The sequence below is a fragment of the Thermochaetoides thermophila genome (genome assembly GCF_000221225.1).
Source record: "Thermochaetoides thermophila DSM 1495 unplaced genomic scaffold scf7180000011818, whole genome shotgun sequence".
Lineage (NCBI taxonomy): Eukaryota > Fungi > Ascomycota > Sordariomycetes > Sordariales > Chaetomiaceae > Thermochaetoides > Thermochaetoides thermophila.
The window spans coordinates 586,237-603,635 of NW_006383034.1; the positions used below are offsets into that span (position 1 = coordinate 586,237).

A 17,399-nucleotide genomic window follows, 5' to 3' on the forward strand; every position below is an offset into this window, starting at 1 on the left:
TGTATCCTTCTACCGTCCCACTTCTGGTCCATTTTCTCGGTTTACCTCTTTAGTACCGTTGAGCATAGTCGTCGCAAGTTGTTTTTTTTGGGGGGGAGGGGGGGAAGGGAAGGTGGGAGTTCAGAGAAGTTGGAGACGAGTGGAGTGAGTGCGATTATACCCCATGAGAAGACGTCGGGAAAGGAGGGTGGCACGCTTGTCGTTGAGGGAGTCCGCTTTAGAAATGGATGATAGCAATATGAAAACGAAATGCACAAGCTACACGGCTACACACGTACACATACTCAATTCCCATATCTGATCGATGGTGAATTCGTGCTTGGTTGGCGTCGGTCTCCCCGTGGAGCATTAAACCTGCCCTGCTTATATTGCTATGCAACCATAGGTCAGCAAGCCGAACCATGGTCTGGCCTTTTCACTACCGACAGTGCCTTGCCGGGTATTAAACACGAAGATATCTTTGGAAAATTGTGACCGGGTAGAGTTCCATTGCTGTGGTATCATTTATCATTAATTCCATTGTTATACATCCGTATGCCAAACACGAAATTCCTAGGCGAGTGAACTGAATCCCAGAACGCCAAACAGATATCCGTATAACACACAATGCCTCTCATCCATCAACCCTTACACGTTGCCCCAGCCTCAACAATTCTCCTGACCCTCTAGATCTCTAATAGACCTCTCCCCCCCGCGGATCCCTTCAATAGCTCCCAAGAACCCCCAACAACTAACCAAAACTTCGCATACGACCAATCACCCCTCCTTAACCCTCTTCCCACCCCCTCCCCCTGCCTCACCCCCCAAACTCCTCTTCACCCCCGTCAACCCCCCCGACCTATCCCCCCCTCCCAATCCACTCAAACTATCATCTTGACTGACTCTTCTCACAGGATACTCCGTCTTGCTCCCCTCAAAACAATTTGTTGCATTGACCGGGTCGCCCGTGCTAAAGAACGGATGCTGTAACGCCTGGGTGGCAGTGAGGCGCTTCTCAGGGTCGTATTCGAGCAGGCCCGAGAGGAGAGAGTAGCCTTCGGCGCCAAGGGAGGATAATGGCGAGGGACCTTGGGAGTGAGAGGGAGGAGAGATGGTGGTGTAGTACCATTTTTCTAGGTGGGAAGTTGATCCCAAGTTTCTTTGTTGCTGGGAGTTATAATGATGGGAGTGGTGATGATGATGGTGGTGGGAGTGGGATACGGGAGGGGTGAGGGTTGCGAGCTGGGAGTACTCCGGAGTACTTGTGAGAAGTGGCCAGCGCTCTTTTGTTGGCAAGCCCATGATATCCACGATTTTCTGCATCTGGTTGCGTTGAAAGGGAACAGTCTTCTTGCTGTCCATCTTGGCTTCCTCTCCCTTAAAGATCGGCCGGAGGGACAAGAGTTCAGCAAAGATGCAACCCACGGCCCACATGTCAATTGCTGGAGTATAATGTCTGCTTCCGAGTAGAAGCTCGGGTGCGCGGTACCATATCGTCACGACGACCTTGTCTCCGCTGTAAAGACTGTGCAGGGGTTTATACGACAGCCGGGCGAGCCCGAGATCCCCAATCTTGACCTCCCCCGCCGACGTGACCATGATATTCGCCGGCTTGAGGTCACGATGCAAAACCCAGTTCGAGTGCAGGTACTGACACCCGTTGAGCAACTGAAACATAATGCTCTTGATCGTGCTCGGCGGGATGGGATGCCTAGGCTGCTGCGTATGGTGGTGAATAATTTGCAGCAGATCATGCTCTGCATACTCGAACACCATAAAGATGCACTTATCCTCGAGAATGATCTCAATCAGCTTGATAATGTTGGGGTGACTCAGCTCCGAGCAGAGCGCCATCTCGCGGATGGCAGACTGCGAAATGCCCGTGTAGGTGGCCTGCTCTCCCTCTTTGTCGGGCTTGAACTTCTTGATGGCGAATTCACCCGGCTGGCCCTGGCGGCCGAGGGCCTTGTAGACGCGGCCATAGGTGCCGCTGCTGATGAAGCCGATGACCTTGTACTTGTCGGTCACGCGGACTTTGCTTTGGTAGCCCATCGGCCGGCGGTCGGGGTCTGGGAAAGGTTAGCTTCCACTCTGAACCACGCATGAAAAACCCCCATGAGACTTCATGAGACAAAACAATAGATGAACTGACACGGCCTGGACTGAAAGGCATCAGCCCTGTTCCTCCTCCCCCCCTGGCTCATCCCTCCCGCAGTAATAACTTCAGAATCTGTCCCGAACCCAGCAGCAAAAAAAGGCATAAAACTAAAACCCGCAGCCGCAGAGGCAGCAGCATGGAGCTGATGCATCTGACCAGCCACGGCCGTCGACGAACCCGTCGTGGTTACTGAAGATCTCAGTCCTGGCACAGGCCAGGGTAGATGACTATCGGCCCCATATGTTGCTGGCTTGGCACCAGTCGTCCCCCGAAAGCCAGCGGCGCTTCGCTGCTGCGACAACGGTGGAGCTCTCCAGAGGTTCTCCATGGCGTTAGGGGCTCAACGGTTCCGTCTCAAGGACAGTGCTGAGGGGGCACGGTAGGTATGCAAGACTGCTTGGAAGGCCGCGGCTCCTGCTGCAGCATCCTGCGTCTGACTGAGTGCAAAACAAACCCGACCCGAGCTCGAGAAGGGTGCACTAGCGCACAAGACAGCACAGCACAGCGGCCAGAGGATGTTGCTGTTCAGGGCGAGGTGTCGGGTAACCACAGGCGCGACGGTATCCAACAAACGCTGTTTGGACGGACGATGTACGTATGCGATGCGTCGTTACAAGAGCGCTGCCGTTGCTGCCGGGGCTAACAGGGGGGATATGTATTGAGGGGTAGACGATAGCAAGAGGAGACGAAAGAAGATGATGTCAATATGCCGGTGAGATTGACATCGGCAAGGATGATAAATAAAAAAAAATATGATGGACATCCTAAAAAAAAAACCCGGACTGATCATCCTTACCTTCTTCAACTAGCAAAAACAGGGCCTCAGCTCTTTGAATCAAGTCTCCAACTCACTCACTCAGTGCCCACGCCTGTAGGCCTAAGCACCTCTAGGCCCTGCGCGGCGGATCCCGCCAACCCAAACCTAAACCTAAACCAAAACCCACTCCGGGCCGGCAGCGGCGACGGCGGTGATAAGTGATGCTTGGCTGGGGTATGGATTTCTCGAGACAGTGCCTTGGGTGTGTGATATGAGGCTCGCAAACTCGCCGACAGACAGGTAACCGCAAGGAATGACCCAGCGATCCCTCAGCACAGGCCGCAACAGAGCAGGTCCTGGGTCAGCGACTTGGCAGCAAAGCCGCGTGGGCGTGGGAGGGATGACCGAACGGGACGAGTCAGCGCGCCGCAGGCGAGTGATGCTCGTTTGGGTTCTGCTTAAACCGGTTGGTTGCTTGATTTCTTGGTTTCTTGGTGGGAGTTGCTCCACTAATCTTAGATACTTGAGGAGAAACGGTGCGGCGGGAACGTGCTTTTCGTCAGAGGGTAACGATCCAATTGCGACGAGCGCGGATATCAATCTGCGTTGGGGTTTAGCTTAGCCGTAGGTAGTAGTGTAGGCAAATTTCCAAGCGGCGCTGCTGCTGACTGTGGCAACAGGAAATTTCGGATTTGTTGAGATGAAAAAAAAATGAAACTCTGGGAATGTGAGATGCGAGATGCGATGCAAGATGCAAGGTGCAACGAGAGAAAACAAGATGGACATCTTCCCGAAATGGCAGGCCGGGCGTCTGAAGCTCGGAACAGCTGGCTGACGCGTGACTCACTAACAGCATGTAATGGATATTTGCAGTAATTATGTTAAGGGGGACTTTGGGCTTGGCGCCCTGAGGTTGCCATGCAGTTTGGGTGCCTATGTCAAATAACACTGCACTTCCATGGGCGCGGTCGACTGCTCATAAAACGATTGCTGAATGAGGATCTCGATTCCAATGTCTTTCATTCAAGCTAGATACTGCAACCGTTATCCTAGCACATGATCGGAAATGAAAGGCAAAGGTGCCCATGGCAAAGCATCGGAACATCAGAAGATTGCATGTTTATGATCTCGATCGGCACTCCATTTCTTTAGATTCAGGATAATCACTCAACGAAACGAGCATGCTAGCTGTATGTCCTTATCATCCCTATGCCCTCTCAAACTGACCCATTACCAAGCGCCATCTATCTCGGCCCCAACTTCTCTAGCGCCCTAGCCCCCATCTCCTCCCACTCCTGCTTAGAAATCCACATATTCTCATTATCCGCCATAATATTGGCCAAGACCGCGCCCCCCAGGAAAACCATATGCCTCCTCCTCGGCGGATCCTCTATCCTAACCTTAAACTTGCTCAGCCGCTCTGGATTCCCGCCCAACACCCTTGTCAGCCAAAGCTGCTTGAGCTCCTTCTCCAGCCTTGACGGCAGCCCTGGGTACATGCTGCTGCCCCCGGACAGAACAATCGCCTTGAACAGCGACGCCCTGACATCCACGTCCGCCGACTGGATTGTGTTAAACAGCAGCTCCGCAATTCCCGGTTGGTCGCAGTCAACCAAATGCGGCTGGAACAGACACTCCGGAGCTTCGAAGCGCTCCGATCCGACGCGGATCACGCGTCCGTCGGGGAGGGTGTAGCTCTCAACTAGCACGGTAGTTTCCTCGCTCAGGCGCTTGTCGAGTTCGAGGTCGTAGGAGACGTAGCACAGCTTTTCTTTGATCTGGCGGACTGTTTCAAAGTCAGCCGTGCGGTTGAGCGCGTAGCCGCGGCGCAGGAGCAGCGCAATCAGGTTGCGGGTTACGTCGCGACCAGCGACGTCCAAGCGCCGGGTGAGGTGGTTGAGCACGACAGATTCGTAGACGGGCACGATGTGGGTTACGCCGTCGCCCGAGTCCACGACTACACCGGAGCTGAGACCTGGCTATCGTTAGCTTTTGTTAACATTAGAAAGGAGCAGCCATAGAGACATACCCTGCGCATACAATGCCAGTACCGCCTGAATCGCCACGTACACGCCACCAAACCCATACCGCTCAAACATCACCTCGCACATCTGCTCCCGATTCTTCAACGGATTGAGCGGCGGCTCGGTGAGTAGTATCTTCCTACCCCGGGGATCGACCTTCAACTTCTCGAAGAAGGTGTAATCCCACAAGTGCTGCATATCATCCCACTTTTTGACGATGCCGTTCTCCATCGGGTAGCTAATCTGCAGCAGCGAGCGCGCCGCCGCCGCCTCGTCGCCGCACATGATGTCCTTGATGACGAGGTCATCGCTGCCTTTTTCTTCCGTGCGCAGGATCGGGCGGCCAACGATCGATGGGTATTGGAATTCCGGGAAGTTTTGGCCCGCGTAGCCTACTTTGAGAAAGCCCGTGCCGCCGTCGAGGACTGCAGGCTGTTAGCAGGGGGTTACCTTGGGCAGGAGTAGGAAAGGGGTGAGCTAGCTTCAGGAGGATGCGTACCGATAGGAGGCGGGTTAGCCATTTTGATGTGGGAGGACTAAGATTAGAGCAAATAGAGAGAAGATTGGAAGTGCAAGCAGATCGCGGCGGCACGGCCAGAGAAGCGGACGAATGTTGATGTGGCCGTGGAACTGGAGGATGCCGCGTAGGTACGTTGGATGGTGGGGTTGTTACGGCGTGGTTACCGCCAGAGCTGCCTGCCAGAGCTGCAGCTCCCCTGCCCCTAACCCTGGCCGGGTGGGGCGGGAAGGGATCGGTGGGTCTGCTGACCGCTTCGCCTGGGATGAAACAGAAGGAGTGTCTCGGATAGATGCATATCAGTGCTGCATTCAATTACTGAGGTTCACCAGCATCATATCAACTCGACAGCGACTTCGAAGTTCAAGCTCGTGCAACTTGACAGTTTGGCCCCTCATATCGTCAATCACGAATTATCAAAATGTCGTCAATTTCGAATCCACCGCTGCACCCCAGCATCTTGCTGCTGAATCCCAACTCATCCGAGTCTATGACGTTGGGGATCTTGGAGGCGGCCGAGAAGATGCATCTCCCACAGGTTGGCCACCCTGACTTTCATAAGCACAAGCACAGCATCATGAGAGGACCTGACTGAGTTTTCAGTCACACGGGATCATGAGTGTATCTCTCGTTCCTTACCTTACTCTAAGATACTAACTCACTGCGTAGCGAATCCACCTTTCAGCTTACACTGCGCCCCCCTCAAGTCCCCGCAGCATCAACGACGGCTCGGACCTCGAACTCAGTACCGAAGTCGTCTACAACGACATAAAGTCAAAAACCCTCCTTTCCGCCCACGACGCAATCCTCGTAGCCTGCTTCAGCGTGCACCCCCTCGTCAAGGCCCTCTCCTCCCTCTCCACCAACAACAAACCCATCATAACAGGTATCTTTGAGTCCAGCATCCTCACCTGCCTCTCCCTCCTCTCCCCCACCGGAAAATGGGGCATCGTCACAACCGGCCAATTCTGGGAATTCCACCTCACCTCAGGCGTCAACTCTTTCCTAGGCATCACAGACCCCCACGCGAGCAATGCCAAGTTCGCTGGTGTCGAAAGCACGGGGCTGAACGCAAGCGATTTTCACGGGGGGGTTTCGCAGGAAGAGATCCGGCACAGGTTGAGGGAGGCGACAAGGAGGTTGCTGAGGAAGGGTAATATCGAGTGTGTCGTGATGGGGTGTGCGGGGATGGCGGGGCTGGAGGAGATTATTAGGGAGGTAGCGCAGGAGGAGTATGGGGAAAAAGGCAAGGAGGTTTGTGTGGTTGATGGGGTGAGGGCGGGGGTTAGTGTGCTTGAGCAGGCCGTGAGGAGTAGGAGGGCGTTCAGGGGGGTGGGGGGATAGAAAGAGCATGACTTAAGGTTGGGTGTAAAAAGAAGCATGATTATAGTAACTAGACGGCAAGCAACAAACCAAGACCTAAGTATCCAGTCTTGAAGGGCAGATCATGCCCAATCGTACTTCCTAGTCAACCCTCCTCTCCCTCCCCCAAACCTCCTCCCACCCCTTCCCCCTCGTCTCCGGCACCCTCTTGGTCACAAAAACACCCGCTGCGACCGCAAACCCCGCAAAAATAAAATACACCCATCCAGCCCCTCCCAGAACCCTATTCAGTTCCTCATTCACAATAGGAAACAAATAAGCCACCAAAAATGTCGCCACATAATTGGCCCCCAACGCCCAGCTCTGCGCAGCGCCCACCGCCTCGGGCCCGACCAGCTCCGACGCAAGGATAAACGGCACCGGCCCGAGTCCGACAGCGAAGAACGCCACGAAGAAGAGCACTGCAAATGCGGAGAGGAGTTTATAATTGAAGACGATGGACAGTGCGAGGATGAGGGAGCTTGTTCCCTGCCCGGCGATGGAGAGTAAGATGCAGGTTTTGCGGCCAAGGCGGTCGGGGAGCGGGGAGGAGGCGATTGTGGCGGCGAGGTTGATGATTGAGATGAGGATGGTGAGAATGCCTGAGCTGATGGGGAGCAAGTCCTTTAAGAGGGAGACGGAGTACATGATGATGGAGTTGATGCCACAGAGTTGTTGGGCGAACATGATACCTACTACGGCGAGGATCGCTGGGCGAGTGAGTGGGTCGGTTAGGACTTGGAGGAAGCCTAGTGTTATGGGCTTGCTGCGCGTAGGGGAGACAGGTTGAAGGAGGGACGGTGCTTCGGCTTCTTCATCAAGAAGACGCTGTCTTTCGGTTGGCGTCGGGGTCACTCCCCAAGAGGCAATCTCCTCCTCTACCCCCGAGCTCCGGCCCCTAATCCTCTGTAGAGCTCTCCTTGCCTTTGCAACATCGCCCTTCACACCCCCAAGCCATTTCGGACTCTCCACCACACCCCCCAACCCCACGATCTGCACAATCGCAATCCCAACCCCAACGATAAACACCCACCTCCATTCTCCCTTTCCCCCCTCACTCACAGAGTACCCAAGACTCTGAGTTCCCAAAATCCCCACATTCACCCCAACCTGCGTCCAACTCCCGAAAAACCCCCTCCTCTCAGCGGGAACAACCTCGCTAATATACAACGGCACAATCACGGTACTCGCACCGGCAGCGGTACCCGTCAGAAACCTCGACACGCCCAACGCGGGCGCGGAGGTAGCGAGGTATGCGATGACCGATCCAACGAGGAAAAAAAGGGAGGTGAAGCGCATGCAGAGGAGACGACCGTAGCGGGAGGTTAGCGGGCCGGAGGTCAAGGACCCGAGCAGACCGCCGAGGGTGAAGACAGAGGAGATAGCAGCAAAGGTGGGGGGTGTCATGGGAATGCAGTCGGTATCATTATCGACTTGTTTGGAGCTGAAAGAGAAAAAGCGGGAGACGATCGAGGGAGGTTTAGGCGATGCGCAGGTCAAGACATCTTGTGGGGCGTTGAGCTCGGCCTGGAAAGAGGGTTAGAATCATTTCATGCAGAGGAAACAGAGAGTGTGAGATACCAAGTGATAGCCGAACTGGAGTGGTCCCAGGACGGCGATGAGGACGAGGACCACCAGGTAGGGGGTGACGTCCTTTTGGGGGGACGTCATTTTGGTTGGGTCCGTAAGTCGAATATCTGATCGACTGCTAAATCATGGGCATGCAACGGAGAGTAGGCAGGCAAGCTGGACTTAAACTGGATATATAAGGCATGCAATCGGGCAGTGGTTGTCGGAGTTAAAACGAGGCTGACGTCGCCGTGTAACTCAGTCAGAGACGTTGCCAATCAGACGCGACGTCAATGCCGAGATGCCAAGACTGCGCTAGGTGCACTACCTTGATGGCTGCCAAGAAGCAGCTAATAATATCGCTAGAAGCATATGCGGCTTACAAGACAGACAAGATTCATCTTTTCATTCAAGATCTCCATGCTGCTGGACGCAAAGGTTTCTTTGAATTTGTCTTCGTTAGGAACATCACTTTCCAAGAGTCAACTGCTCCATCTAGAACGTATCACTCCTCCAGCCTCCCGCCAACGCATGCCTAACCCCCTCCTCCAAACTATCCAAATTCTCGGGCCCTAACCCCAACACCTCATTATCATTCCGCTCATAAAGTGTCCCCCCCTCAGCCCAAATCCGCCTCAATGTAACCAGTGTCGCGCGGGGGTCACCCTCTTCCCAAAGCTTACCCTCCAGCTCCTTAATCTCTTCCAGTGGCTTCTTAATGACTTCCCATTTAGCCCCCGTCTGCCGTTCATACTCAGCCAGCACCTGGTTCGGCGTAACGATGAAGGACTGGACTTTCAGAGCCTTGTCGAAGGATTCTTCAGGGTGGCGGAGAGTTGCTAGGACGAAGCGGCCGACGCTGTATATTATCAGTCAGCGTCATGCTCACAACTTGGGTGTATAAGAATGAGACGTACTCCTTCATAGTACAAAACCCAACCCTCTCCTCCCCATTCCCAATGACGTACGCCTTCTTTTTCTCCGCCACAAAACCCCCCGCCCCCTCCAACCCAGCATGCGCATTAACCCACATATCGAAGTACGGTCCTGTCACCACATACGTCACCCTTACCCTCTTCAAATTCTCCCTAATATACTTCCTTACAGCCAACTTCACTTGATGCGGCTTCTCGTAAGGACTCTTCTCGTTATGTTCAATGTCCGTTCCAAATTCCGACGGGAGGAACCATTTCACGCTTCCTGACTCTTCAGCCAGCTGCAATAATTTAATCTGATGCTGCAGCCCCGTCCTGCCAACCGCCGAAATGACAGTATCCGCCCCAGAATTTTGATATGCAGCGCGGATGTCGGACTCCGAGGTCAGATCTCCCACGATGAGGGAGAGGCCTTGGGACTGCCAATTGGTGAGGAGGGGGGCTTTGGAGGTGTGCGAGGCAGGGGAGGTGAAGAGGGTGACTTGCTGGAAGGGGGGGTTGGCGTGTAAGAGGGAAGAGGTGATGTAGCGGCCGATGGTGCCTGTGCCGCCGAAGATTAGGATGCGCGAGGGGTTGAAGGACATTTTGAGCCTGATGATCAAGGTTAGACTGTAAGAGTGTGAGTGTGATAATCCTCGTTGGATGACGCTAGCTTGAGCCTTGAATAAAATGAGTGAGCCCAGGAAGCCCGAGTCTTTCAGAGAAAAAATGCGGTTCCGTATGCCTTATATCCGACGAACGAGTGGATGCTTCACGGCAGGCGCAAACGCAATCACTCAAGCAAAGGGCGCGATGGCCTCATCGGCGTAGCGTATCCGTGGACACTGCCCCTCTCAGACCCCGCCTGCCGGTTCTCCCGCCCAAGAACCCACTTGGACCTCGGGCTACGATCCTTGCTGCATTTGAGATGCCCGGAACTTGATGTCGAAAACTGCGACACAAGACTTCTACGGCAGGACACTGAAATCATTATCCAGTTGCCATCTTGATTGCTCAGTGCATCGTCGGTGGACGGCTTTTGACAACAGGGTCCAAGGCATCCTGCGTACGACTTATCTTGGAAGTACCGGTACACAGGAACAGATTAGCCCACCCACGCTTGGTCATGGTTCACTTGCCAGCCCTTTATCTGTCTGTCAATAGACAGATTTTGGCTTCAAAATGCACATATCTGATACTTCCCTGAGTATTTTGGATGGTTAATATTCAGTTTATCCTACACAATCATCTAAAAACCGACTGCATTTGTTTGCAAATCTAAAGAACTGAGGCACCTCTACATGGGGGCTACCTTATCGATAAGTTGGTCCGCACAGCGAGGCATGTGGGGTCAATCATCAGCCCCTCTCATTGGTCAATCCACCTGCAGCACAGCAGCGACAATTTTTTTGCAACCCAAACTTTCGCTTTGTCTTCGCGACTTCGATCAATCAACCGCCGCGCCAACGAAACTACCACCCCACCATCGCCATGTCTGCAGCCACCGCCGGCGATCCGCACGCTGCGGAAGTCCCCAGCAGCCAGCCTACCGAGAAAAAGCACAAGCGCTCCAAGTCCGACCACAAGAAGAAGCGGTTGCGCGAGGACGATGACGGCGCCGTGGTAGCTGAGACTCCGCGCAAGCAGAAGAAGACCAAGAGCGAGAGCGCCGATGAGGCGGAGGTAGAGAAGTCGCACGAGGTGGTGGATGAGAAGGTCGAGAAGAAAAAGAAGAAGAAGAGTAAAGAGGAGGGCGAAGATGGAACGAACAAGAAGGAGAAGAAGAGCAAACGCAGAGAATCTGCTGTGATGGACGCCATGGATGTGGATGGCACCGAGGAGAAGACCGAGAAGAAAAAGAAGAAGGACAAGAAGAGGATAGATGACACGCAAGAAGCCGAGCCTTCAGATGAGGAGAAGAAAGATAAGAAGAAAAAGAAGCACAAACCCAAAGAGCCCGTCACGATGGACATTCCCATCCGCGAAGCACAGCCGAGCACCGACATCCCCTCCGACTCCGACTTCCCCTTCTACACGCAAACCATCTCCCTCTATGTCCCCTTCTTCCCCGCCGGTTTCGATAAACCCCTCACAAACATCGCCGCCCAGCACCTCGACCCCCTACTCAACCACTACTCCCCCATCTTGCGTGGCGTCCTCCTCAGCTACTCCAACCTCAACCTGTCCGACCGCCCGGTCAGAGCAAGCACCATCCATCCCCCGACAGATCAAACACCTGCCCTGCTGCACTCCATCAACGAGTACGCCGTCGGCTTTGGCTGGCTCACTTTCGACGCGCACCTGTTTGTCCCCGCCCGCGGGAAATGGATGGAAGGTGTCGTGCAACTCCAAAACGAAGGCCACATTGGCGTTGTATGCTGGAATAAGTTCAACGCCAGCATCGAGGCGAAGCGTCTCCCCAAGGGCTGGAGGTGGGTCGACCTAGCCAAGGGTAACGCTAACCCCAAACCGGAGCCTCCAGCAGAAGAACAACCACAAGACTCCTCCAAATCCGACTCCTCCGACGCCCTCGACGGCGAAGAACTTCAAGTTATCGAGCAGATGCACACCACCGGCTACTGGGTCACTGCCCAAGGCAAGCGCGTCTCTGGCAAACTGCGCTTCCGCATCAAAAATTTTGATGTCGGTCTTGCAGGCGACTACGGATACCTCTCCATCGAAGGTACTTGCTTGGATGACGCTGAAGAACAAGCGCTCGCGGCTCAGGAACGCGAAATGGAGCGTCAGCGCCGCGCCAAGCAGCAGGCGCGGGGGGGGTTGTTGAGACCCATGTCAAGAAGGGTGCCCGAGTTCAGTATGACAAGGTTTGGGCGCGAGGAGCAGGAGGAAGATGGGCAGGGCAGGGCGGTGCTATATCGCGGGAGCAGGCCCGGAACGCCTGATGACTAGGTGTGGGTGTTCGGCGTTGCGAGGTGGGGCTTGCCGGGAGGGAGTTCGCCTTTGTCGGCGAGTGCCGCGGGTTCGGTGGGCAGGAGGGGGGTGAGGAGTCCGGGGTTTCGTTGAGTTGGTGGCCTAATTGGTAGTTTTCTAAGTTTCTCATCGCATGGTGCGGGTTTGGGATTTAAAATCACTTCATATTGCTAGATTTGGCGGCATTTGCTCTTTGTTCTTTCTTCGAATGGCGAACAATGGGCTGGGGCGGGATCGTTATAGACTCGAGTGTTTTATCGTGTCATATCTGGAAGGACGGAAAATAATTGTGTTAACTGGGAAGACAGGACTCAGACCTCTTTTGCCAGGTGTTTTAGGAATGGATTACGTGACCACTTGTGTTATGTCTGTTGCGTAATTTACAAAGTTGACTCCCCGTATCCCAGATTTCCGAAGACGGCGTCAAATCTGGTCAATACCTGTACCGTAATGCCTCATCTGTAAGAACCATAGGTCTGAGTACTAGGGGAATAGCAGCGCTGTTTGGTGATGCAACGCATGGATCCTGGCTTCATGACTATGTTAGCAAGAAGATTTGTGATGAGGGAGGGGACGAGACACTCATGATGGCTTGTGTTGGGCATGAACTTGGTTTGCTGCTGTCAGGATGATGTCGTCTTACGTTTAGCCTAACTGTTGTTTGTTGTAACCACTTAGTATCGCTAGGCTGGAAATGGCTTCATATTCGAACTGTTAGTCAGATGCGGTGTTTCGAATCCCAGCATGCTTGATGCTCGATTCCATTCGTTAAAGCCGCGATGTCGCCCCTCTAGTTCCTGTCGTGTTGCTATTAGACAACATCCACTGAGAGAGCTGTGCGCCTTCTCATTCGTCTCTCCAAACCAACGCTACGCTGCGTCGGGTCAACTCCGAGTGACGCTCAGTATGAGATAAAACAGCTTTTCAGAAAAGGCAGCTTCTCACTTCCTGGTCGAGCTGCATCTCTATCTCTCTCTCTTTCTTTTTTTTGTCCTTCATATTCCAATCTAGAAGATTTGCCTACCTAAACACCCACCTGCCAAATATCCATTGGTATATAGTCTGCCCTCCATAGGCTACGGGTGGTTGTCTCCGGACTCCCCTCCGGCTCTCTAGGTCCTGCCCCTGTGCTTTTAGAAAACTAGAAACTAGTGCTTCAAATCTCGCGCGAAGAAAGGAAAATTGCCGTGATGCTTTTTTTAAACAAATAAACGACCTCCACTTTGAGTTGTTTCAAACAAGTACAAAGAGAAGTCAGGTCTACTGACTAAAAGCAGAAGCCTTAAAAGTGTCGCGACCAACAGGGGCTCGATCTCGAAGAGTGGATTCCGTGCAGCAAACTGATCGGAGTAAAAGGGAGTTGTGACCCATCAAACCTAGATGTCCACCCCTAACGATCCCACGCATTGGGCAGGCGTTCCTCAACACTAGGAAGCTTAATCCTCAACACCCAAGGATGTTGACCCTCAACAATCTGTGCCATTTAGCAGGAGGGAACAAGGGAAAGGGTGTATGAGATGTATATAGATTGCAGGCAGGGCCATCGGGTCCTATACAGATGATTTTGATTCTGCTCTTCTTCACCTGACTCGTGGATCCAGAAACAGCCTAGTCACAATGGAGCTAAGCCGTCAGGAACCTAGCAGCAGTCGGAAAGCCTGTCTGTCTGCCTTCTCTAGGGGGAGATACCGGATTTGACCGAAACCCCCAGTTACCACTACATTGGAAAATCATGGATATTTGCATGCATATGTGTTAGCTTGGTGCTGACTTTTGGCTCTGTCGCCAAAAAGTATGACCGTGGTGACTTGCACTTAGTAAACTGAACACTAGGAGTTGGGTGGCTTGGGTGGTGAAGAAACTCTTGCTTGTGCAAATAAAGTTATTCAAATAAAATTCCGCAAACGTCAAGAACTGCCGATCGATGGTATAAATGTGCGGTATTTTGCTCAAGTTGTTGAGTTCCAGTGCCATGGAATCTGGGTCAGAGCAGTGTCAAGTTCGTAGTCTGATTGTCTAGTAAAGCGCTTAGTGTGCAAGTACTGATTTCGTCATCTCGCTGGTCAGTTCCTTAGCATGAGTGCTTTAGTTAATTGGCTTCTGAGTTTTTTTCACATTAAATATGTCTTGAAATCAATCGTCCCAAATGCTCAGAAACTAGTGCCAGTTGGTGAGCAGGCACAGGGTTTGTGCATCTTATCTGACCAATATTGGTCGACAATGAGATAGTTACTGATATCAATTGAACAGCAAACACAGCTTTGCCATTAACTCAGAATGCCTAAGGCTCTCTGGCCCCTCCTGCCACTCAGCCAGAGCCCCACAATGGCCCTTTTACAACATCTGAACGAAACTCTACATCTCATCCTTACTCAACACCACTAATTCACACACCACAGCCAATAACAATTCAATTTTCCATTGCAGCGGCAAGAGATGCCGGCACTACTGACTGTACTCCAAATGACAGGTGTCGGTCTGAGAGTTCTGCAAAATTCGGTGTTGTTTTTGCTAGCAATGCTGTGATACAAGGGTCTCATGGGAATGTTGGGACAATGGGTGGTTGAGGGTTGATATTTGTTCTTCATCCCACATGCACATAGGGCTTTTGCTCTTGTTTTTTCCCCTGCCTGGCTTACAGGCCCTTTTCTCGTGCCTTGAAGCTTTCTGGGCGTCAGGGTTCTAATGGGGCGTTTGGGGTTTGGTTTGGCCTTCTGTGTTCTAGTTACGCTTTGCAGATAATGTTGTTGTAGCCAGCATAGTACCAGTCAGAATTGACAAAAGTTCAGCTGATCAACACCCTTGATTTGCTTGCCTGGAGGGTATTGCTAAACTTATAGAGAGTGCTTGAAAAACAATCCTACAAAGAATAGACAATTGGATTAAATCAACTGCTCAAAACCGCAGATAATCTGAGTGAACACGCAGGTTGGACCAGTGGTAACAAATATCATGCAGAGAGGAAAGTGCTCAAAGCTTGCTGTATGTTTAGCACACCTGCCTCTTTACATGTCATAGTTAGTATCCAACATGCTCTAGGAAACCTATCAAAGTACAGCAGCTTTCAACCTTGTTAAACAGAGCTGCGACCGGATCCCGCCTTCTCCTAAGTCTTACAAGAAGCAGCTCAGAGCTGCTTCCAACATAAAATAGGCTGCAGATATTACATATGGATGACAAAGATATACCCCCTTTCGCTGTCCGTCAAGCTTATGATGCACCTCCTGACTACATGGAAGCAAAGAGCCAATTAACTCCAAGAAGCAGAATTCAACAGCTTCCGTGACTGGAAAGATGAGTACTCGCTGCAATCCGATTGAAGAGACTGCATGTCTGCAGCTAAATCTAGGTAGTTAATGGGCTAGCTATTTTCTCGCACACATAGCAGATGTGCTCAGGAACGATACAATATCTATTTCCAGATAGATGTCTTCTTGAGAGCATATATTTGCGGACCGTGCTGTAATGACTCTTCGAGATAGTCAACTCCATGAGTTAACATACATAAAGCTTCATAGCCAATATCAACTCTTCACCTGCTACTCTGGGAAGAGTTGTGATATTTGAGTATGGCCTACATTGAGTATGGCCTACATGTTGTTACACAAAACCAGCTTACACAACAGAATGTCACATGGTACATAAACTTTCAAAGTTGTTAGGTTTCTGCAAGTTCTTGTCCATGGCAACCAACCGCTGGCCATAGCCCACAGATTTGCTTTTTATTCGTCAGTTGTCGCTGAGCTGGAAACCGGTCCGGTTGTGCCGGGCGGGAATCGTGCTGCACGTGTAAGCACACATGGGGAATCAAGAATCTGGAACTCGGTGTCTTCCTGAAGTGGTCTAGAACCAGTTCCTCACATAGTAGGTACTTAAACTACCACACGCTCCACGGCCGCGTCACATAAGATGTGATAAGTAGACCCGAACTGCTAGCTAACAATGGTCTGGCTTAGAGGGCAGGGACTCTAAACAGAACTTATTGATTGACAACAGGCTTGAGTTGGCATGTTGCATTGGATAAGGCGGCATGGTACGGCTGTATGGGAGGGAAAAAGCTGCGACACCCGCGCGGCTTGGTGGGGGTAGGGCTATAAGCTTAGAGGCGGGAGGAGGGGAAGTCGTAGGTAAAACAAGTCCTCTTGTCTCTAACAGCTGACAGGCTCTCTCCCAGGCCCTTTATGCGACGTACTAACGTAGTTGTTCTCAGCCTAGCTATAAAATTGTTCTAATCCTTCTGGGGAGCAAGTATGCCTTGGATATGTGGAAGCTCACGATTACCTCCCAGTCAAGACTCAGGCGATGTAAACAATCCCCGAGCCCCGTTAGTGCTCGTAATCCAGCCAGAACAGCATACAATTGGTGTCCAAACTGCAGCGTTTCCAAGTTGCCGAGCCCAGCATCACCTTGTTTTACCGGTATCATAGTTTGTTGATACCATATCAGCGCAGTATCTTTCTGTGACTTACAACTACGTTATGTCCGCACTGTATTGGATGGCTTGATGAGTAAAGAGACACCCTCAAGTCTTGCTAATTGCCAACCTTCCGGACATTCCGCAAGAGTCCAGAACATGGTTGATTGGAAAACACTTATTTGCTTGAAAAATGGTGCATGGCACAGCCACATCCGCCCTCTCAAATTGTGCCTTGCAAAATCGAGTACTGGTGGTCTCCCATAAGGTTCTCCATGGTCCCCAATCCTCTTCCTCCTGCACTTCCTACCAATTATCATCCACTCGCAACAAGAATCTGCGTTTATGTACATGGACGGCCACGCACAACTCTCATGGAGCAAGCACCCAGTGCAACTAGCCCACCACGCATCCCTCAGGGTTGGCCAACTATGCACCAAGGCCCGGGGGCTCTGCCTCACAATCGATCCTAACAAGACAGAGGTCCTGTATATTCCCCCCGGGGGGCTGGGGCAAAGCGAGGCACGTTTGATCTCGCAAGCATTTCGACATAGGTGGAAGGGGCGTCATTTTCCCCTGGCAAATCCATCAAGTGGCTGGGCGTCTCGCTGAACCCCAAGCTCAGCCCTGTAACGCAGGCGGCCGCGAGGGCGTCTGCAACGATTGCGGTGGTGGGGTTGGTCAAGCGCCTGTCTAACACGAGGGTCCGGGGATTCCCCCGCGGCTGGCCCCAACATCTTCAACGCAGTCGTCACTCCCTCCCTTCTCTACGGC

General features: G+C 52.4%; 6 protein-coding genes across 6 annotated transcripts; 2 read left to right on the forward strand and 4 right to left on the reverse strand.

Moving 5' to 3' along the window:
• Positions 1-756: 756 nt before the first annotated feature.
• CTHT_0041860 (uncharacterized protein) lies at positions 757-2,465 on the reverse strand (the record flags this gene model as incomplete). Its single annotated transcript, XM_006694526.1, has 2 exons — positions 757-2,048; positions 2,132-2,465. 2 exons carry the CDS (start codon positions 2,463-2,465, stop codon positions 757-759), a joined length of 1,626 nt encoding a protein of 541 aa, XP_006694589.1.
• A 1,673-nt stretch (positions 2,466-4,138) lies between these two features.
• CTHT_0041870 (uncharacterized protein) lies at positions 4,139-5,439 on the reverse strand (the record flags this gene model as incomplete). The annotated part of the gene is made up of 3 exons (XM_006694527.1): positions 4,139-4,869; positions 4,924-5,343; positions 5,418-5,439. 3 exons carry the CDS (start codon positions 5,437-5,439, stop codon positions 4,139-4,141), a joined length of 1,173 nt encoding a protein of 390 aa, XP_006694590.1.
• Positions 5,440-5,856: 417 nt separating this feature from the next.
• On the forward strand, positions 5,857-6,779 carry CTHT_0041880 (uncharacterized protein; the record flags this gene model as incomplete). The annotated part of the gene is made up of 2 exons (XM_006694528.1): positions 5,857-5,973; positions 6,105-6,779. The coding sequence occupies 2 exons, from the start codon at positions 5,857-5,859 to the stop codon at positions 6,777-6,779; spliced, it is 792 nt and encodes a 263-aa protein (XP_006694591.1).
• A 120-nt stretch (positions 6,780-6,899) lies between these two features.
• CTHT_0041890 (transporter-like protein) lies at positions 6,900-8,468 on the reverse strand (the record flags this gene model as incomplete). The annotated part of the gene is made up of 2 exons (XM_006694529.1): positions 6,900-8,324; positions 8,379-8,468. The coding sequence occupies 2 exons, from the start codon at positions 8,466-8,468 to the stop codon at positions 6,900-6,902; spliced, it is 1,515 nt and encodes a 504-aa protein (XP_006694592.1).
• A 393-nt stretch (positions 8,469-8,861) lies between these two features.
• On the reverse strand, positions 8,862-9,885 carry CTHT_0041900 (reductase-like protein; the record flags this gene model as incomplete). The annotated part of the gene is made up of 2 exons (XM_006694530.1): positions 8,862-9,225; positions 9,284-9,885. 2 exons carry the CDS (start codon positions 9,883-9,885, stop codon positions 8,862-8,864), a joined length of 966 nt encoding a protein of 321 aa, XP_006694593.1.
• An 886-nt stretch (positions 9,886-10,771) lies between these two features.
• Positions 10,772-12,190, forward strand: CTHT_0041910 (DNA-dependent RNA polymerase I subunit a43-like protein; the record flags this gene model as incomplete). The annotated part of the gene is made up of 1 exon (XM_006694531.1): positions 10,772-12,190. The coding sequence occupies one exon, from the start codon at positions 10,772-10,774 to the stop codon at positions 12,188-12,190; it is 1,419 nt and encodes a 472-aa protein (XP_006694594.1).
• Between the last annotated feature and the right edge of the window lie 5,209 nt (positions 12,191-17,399).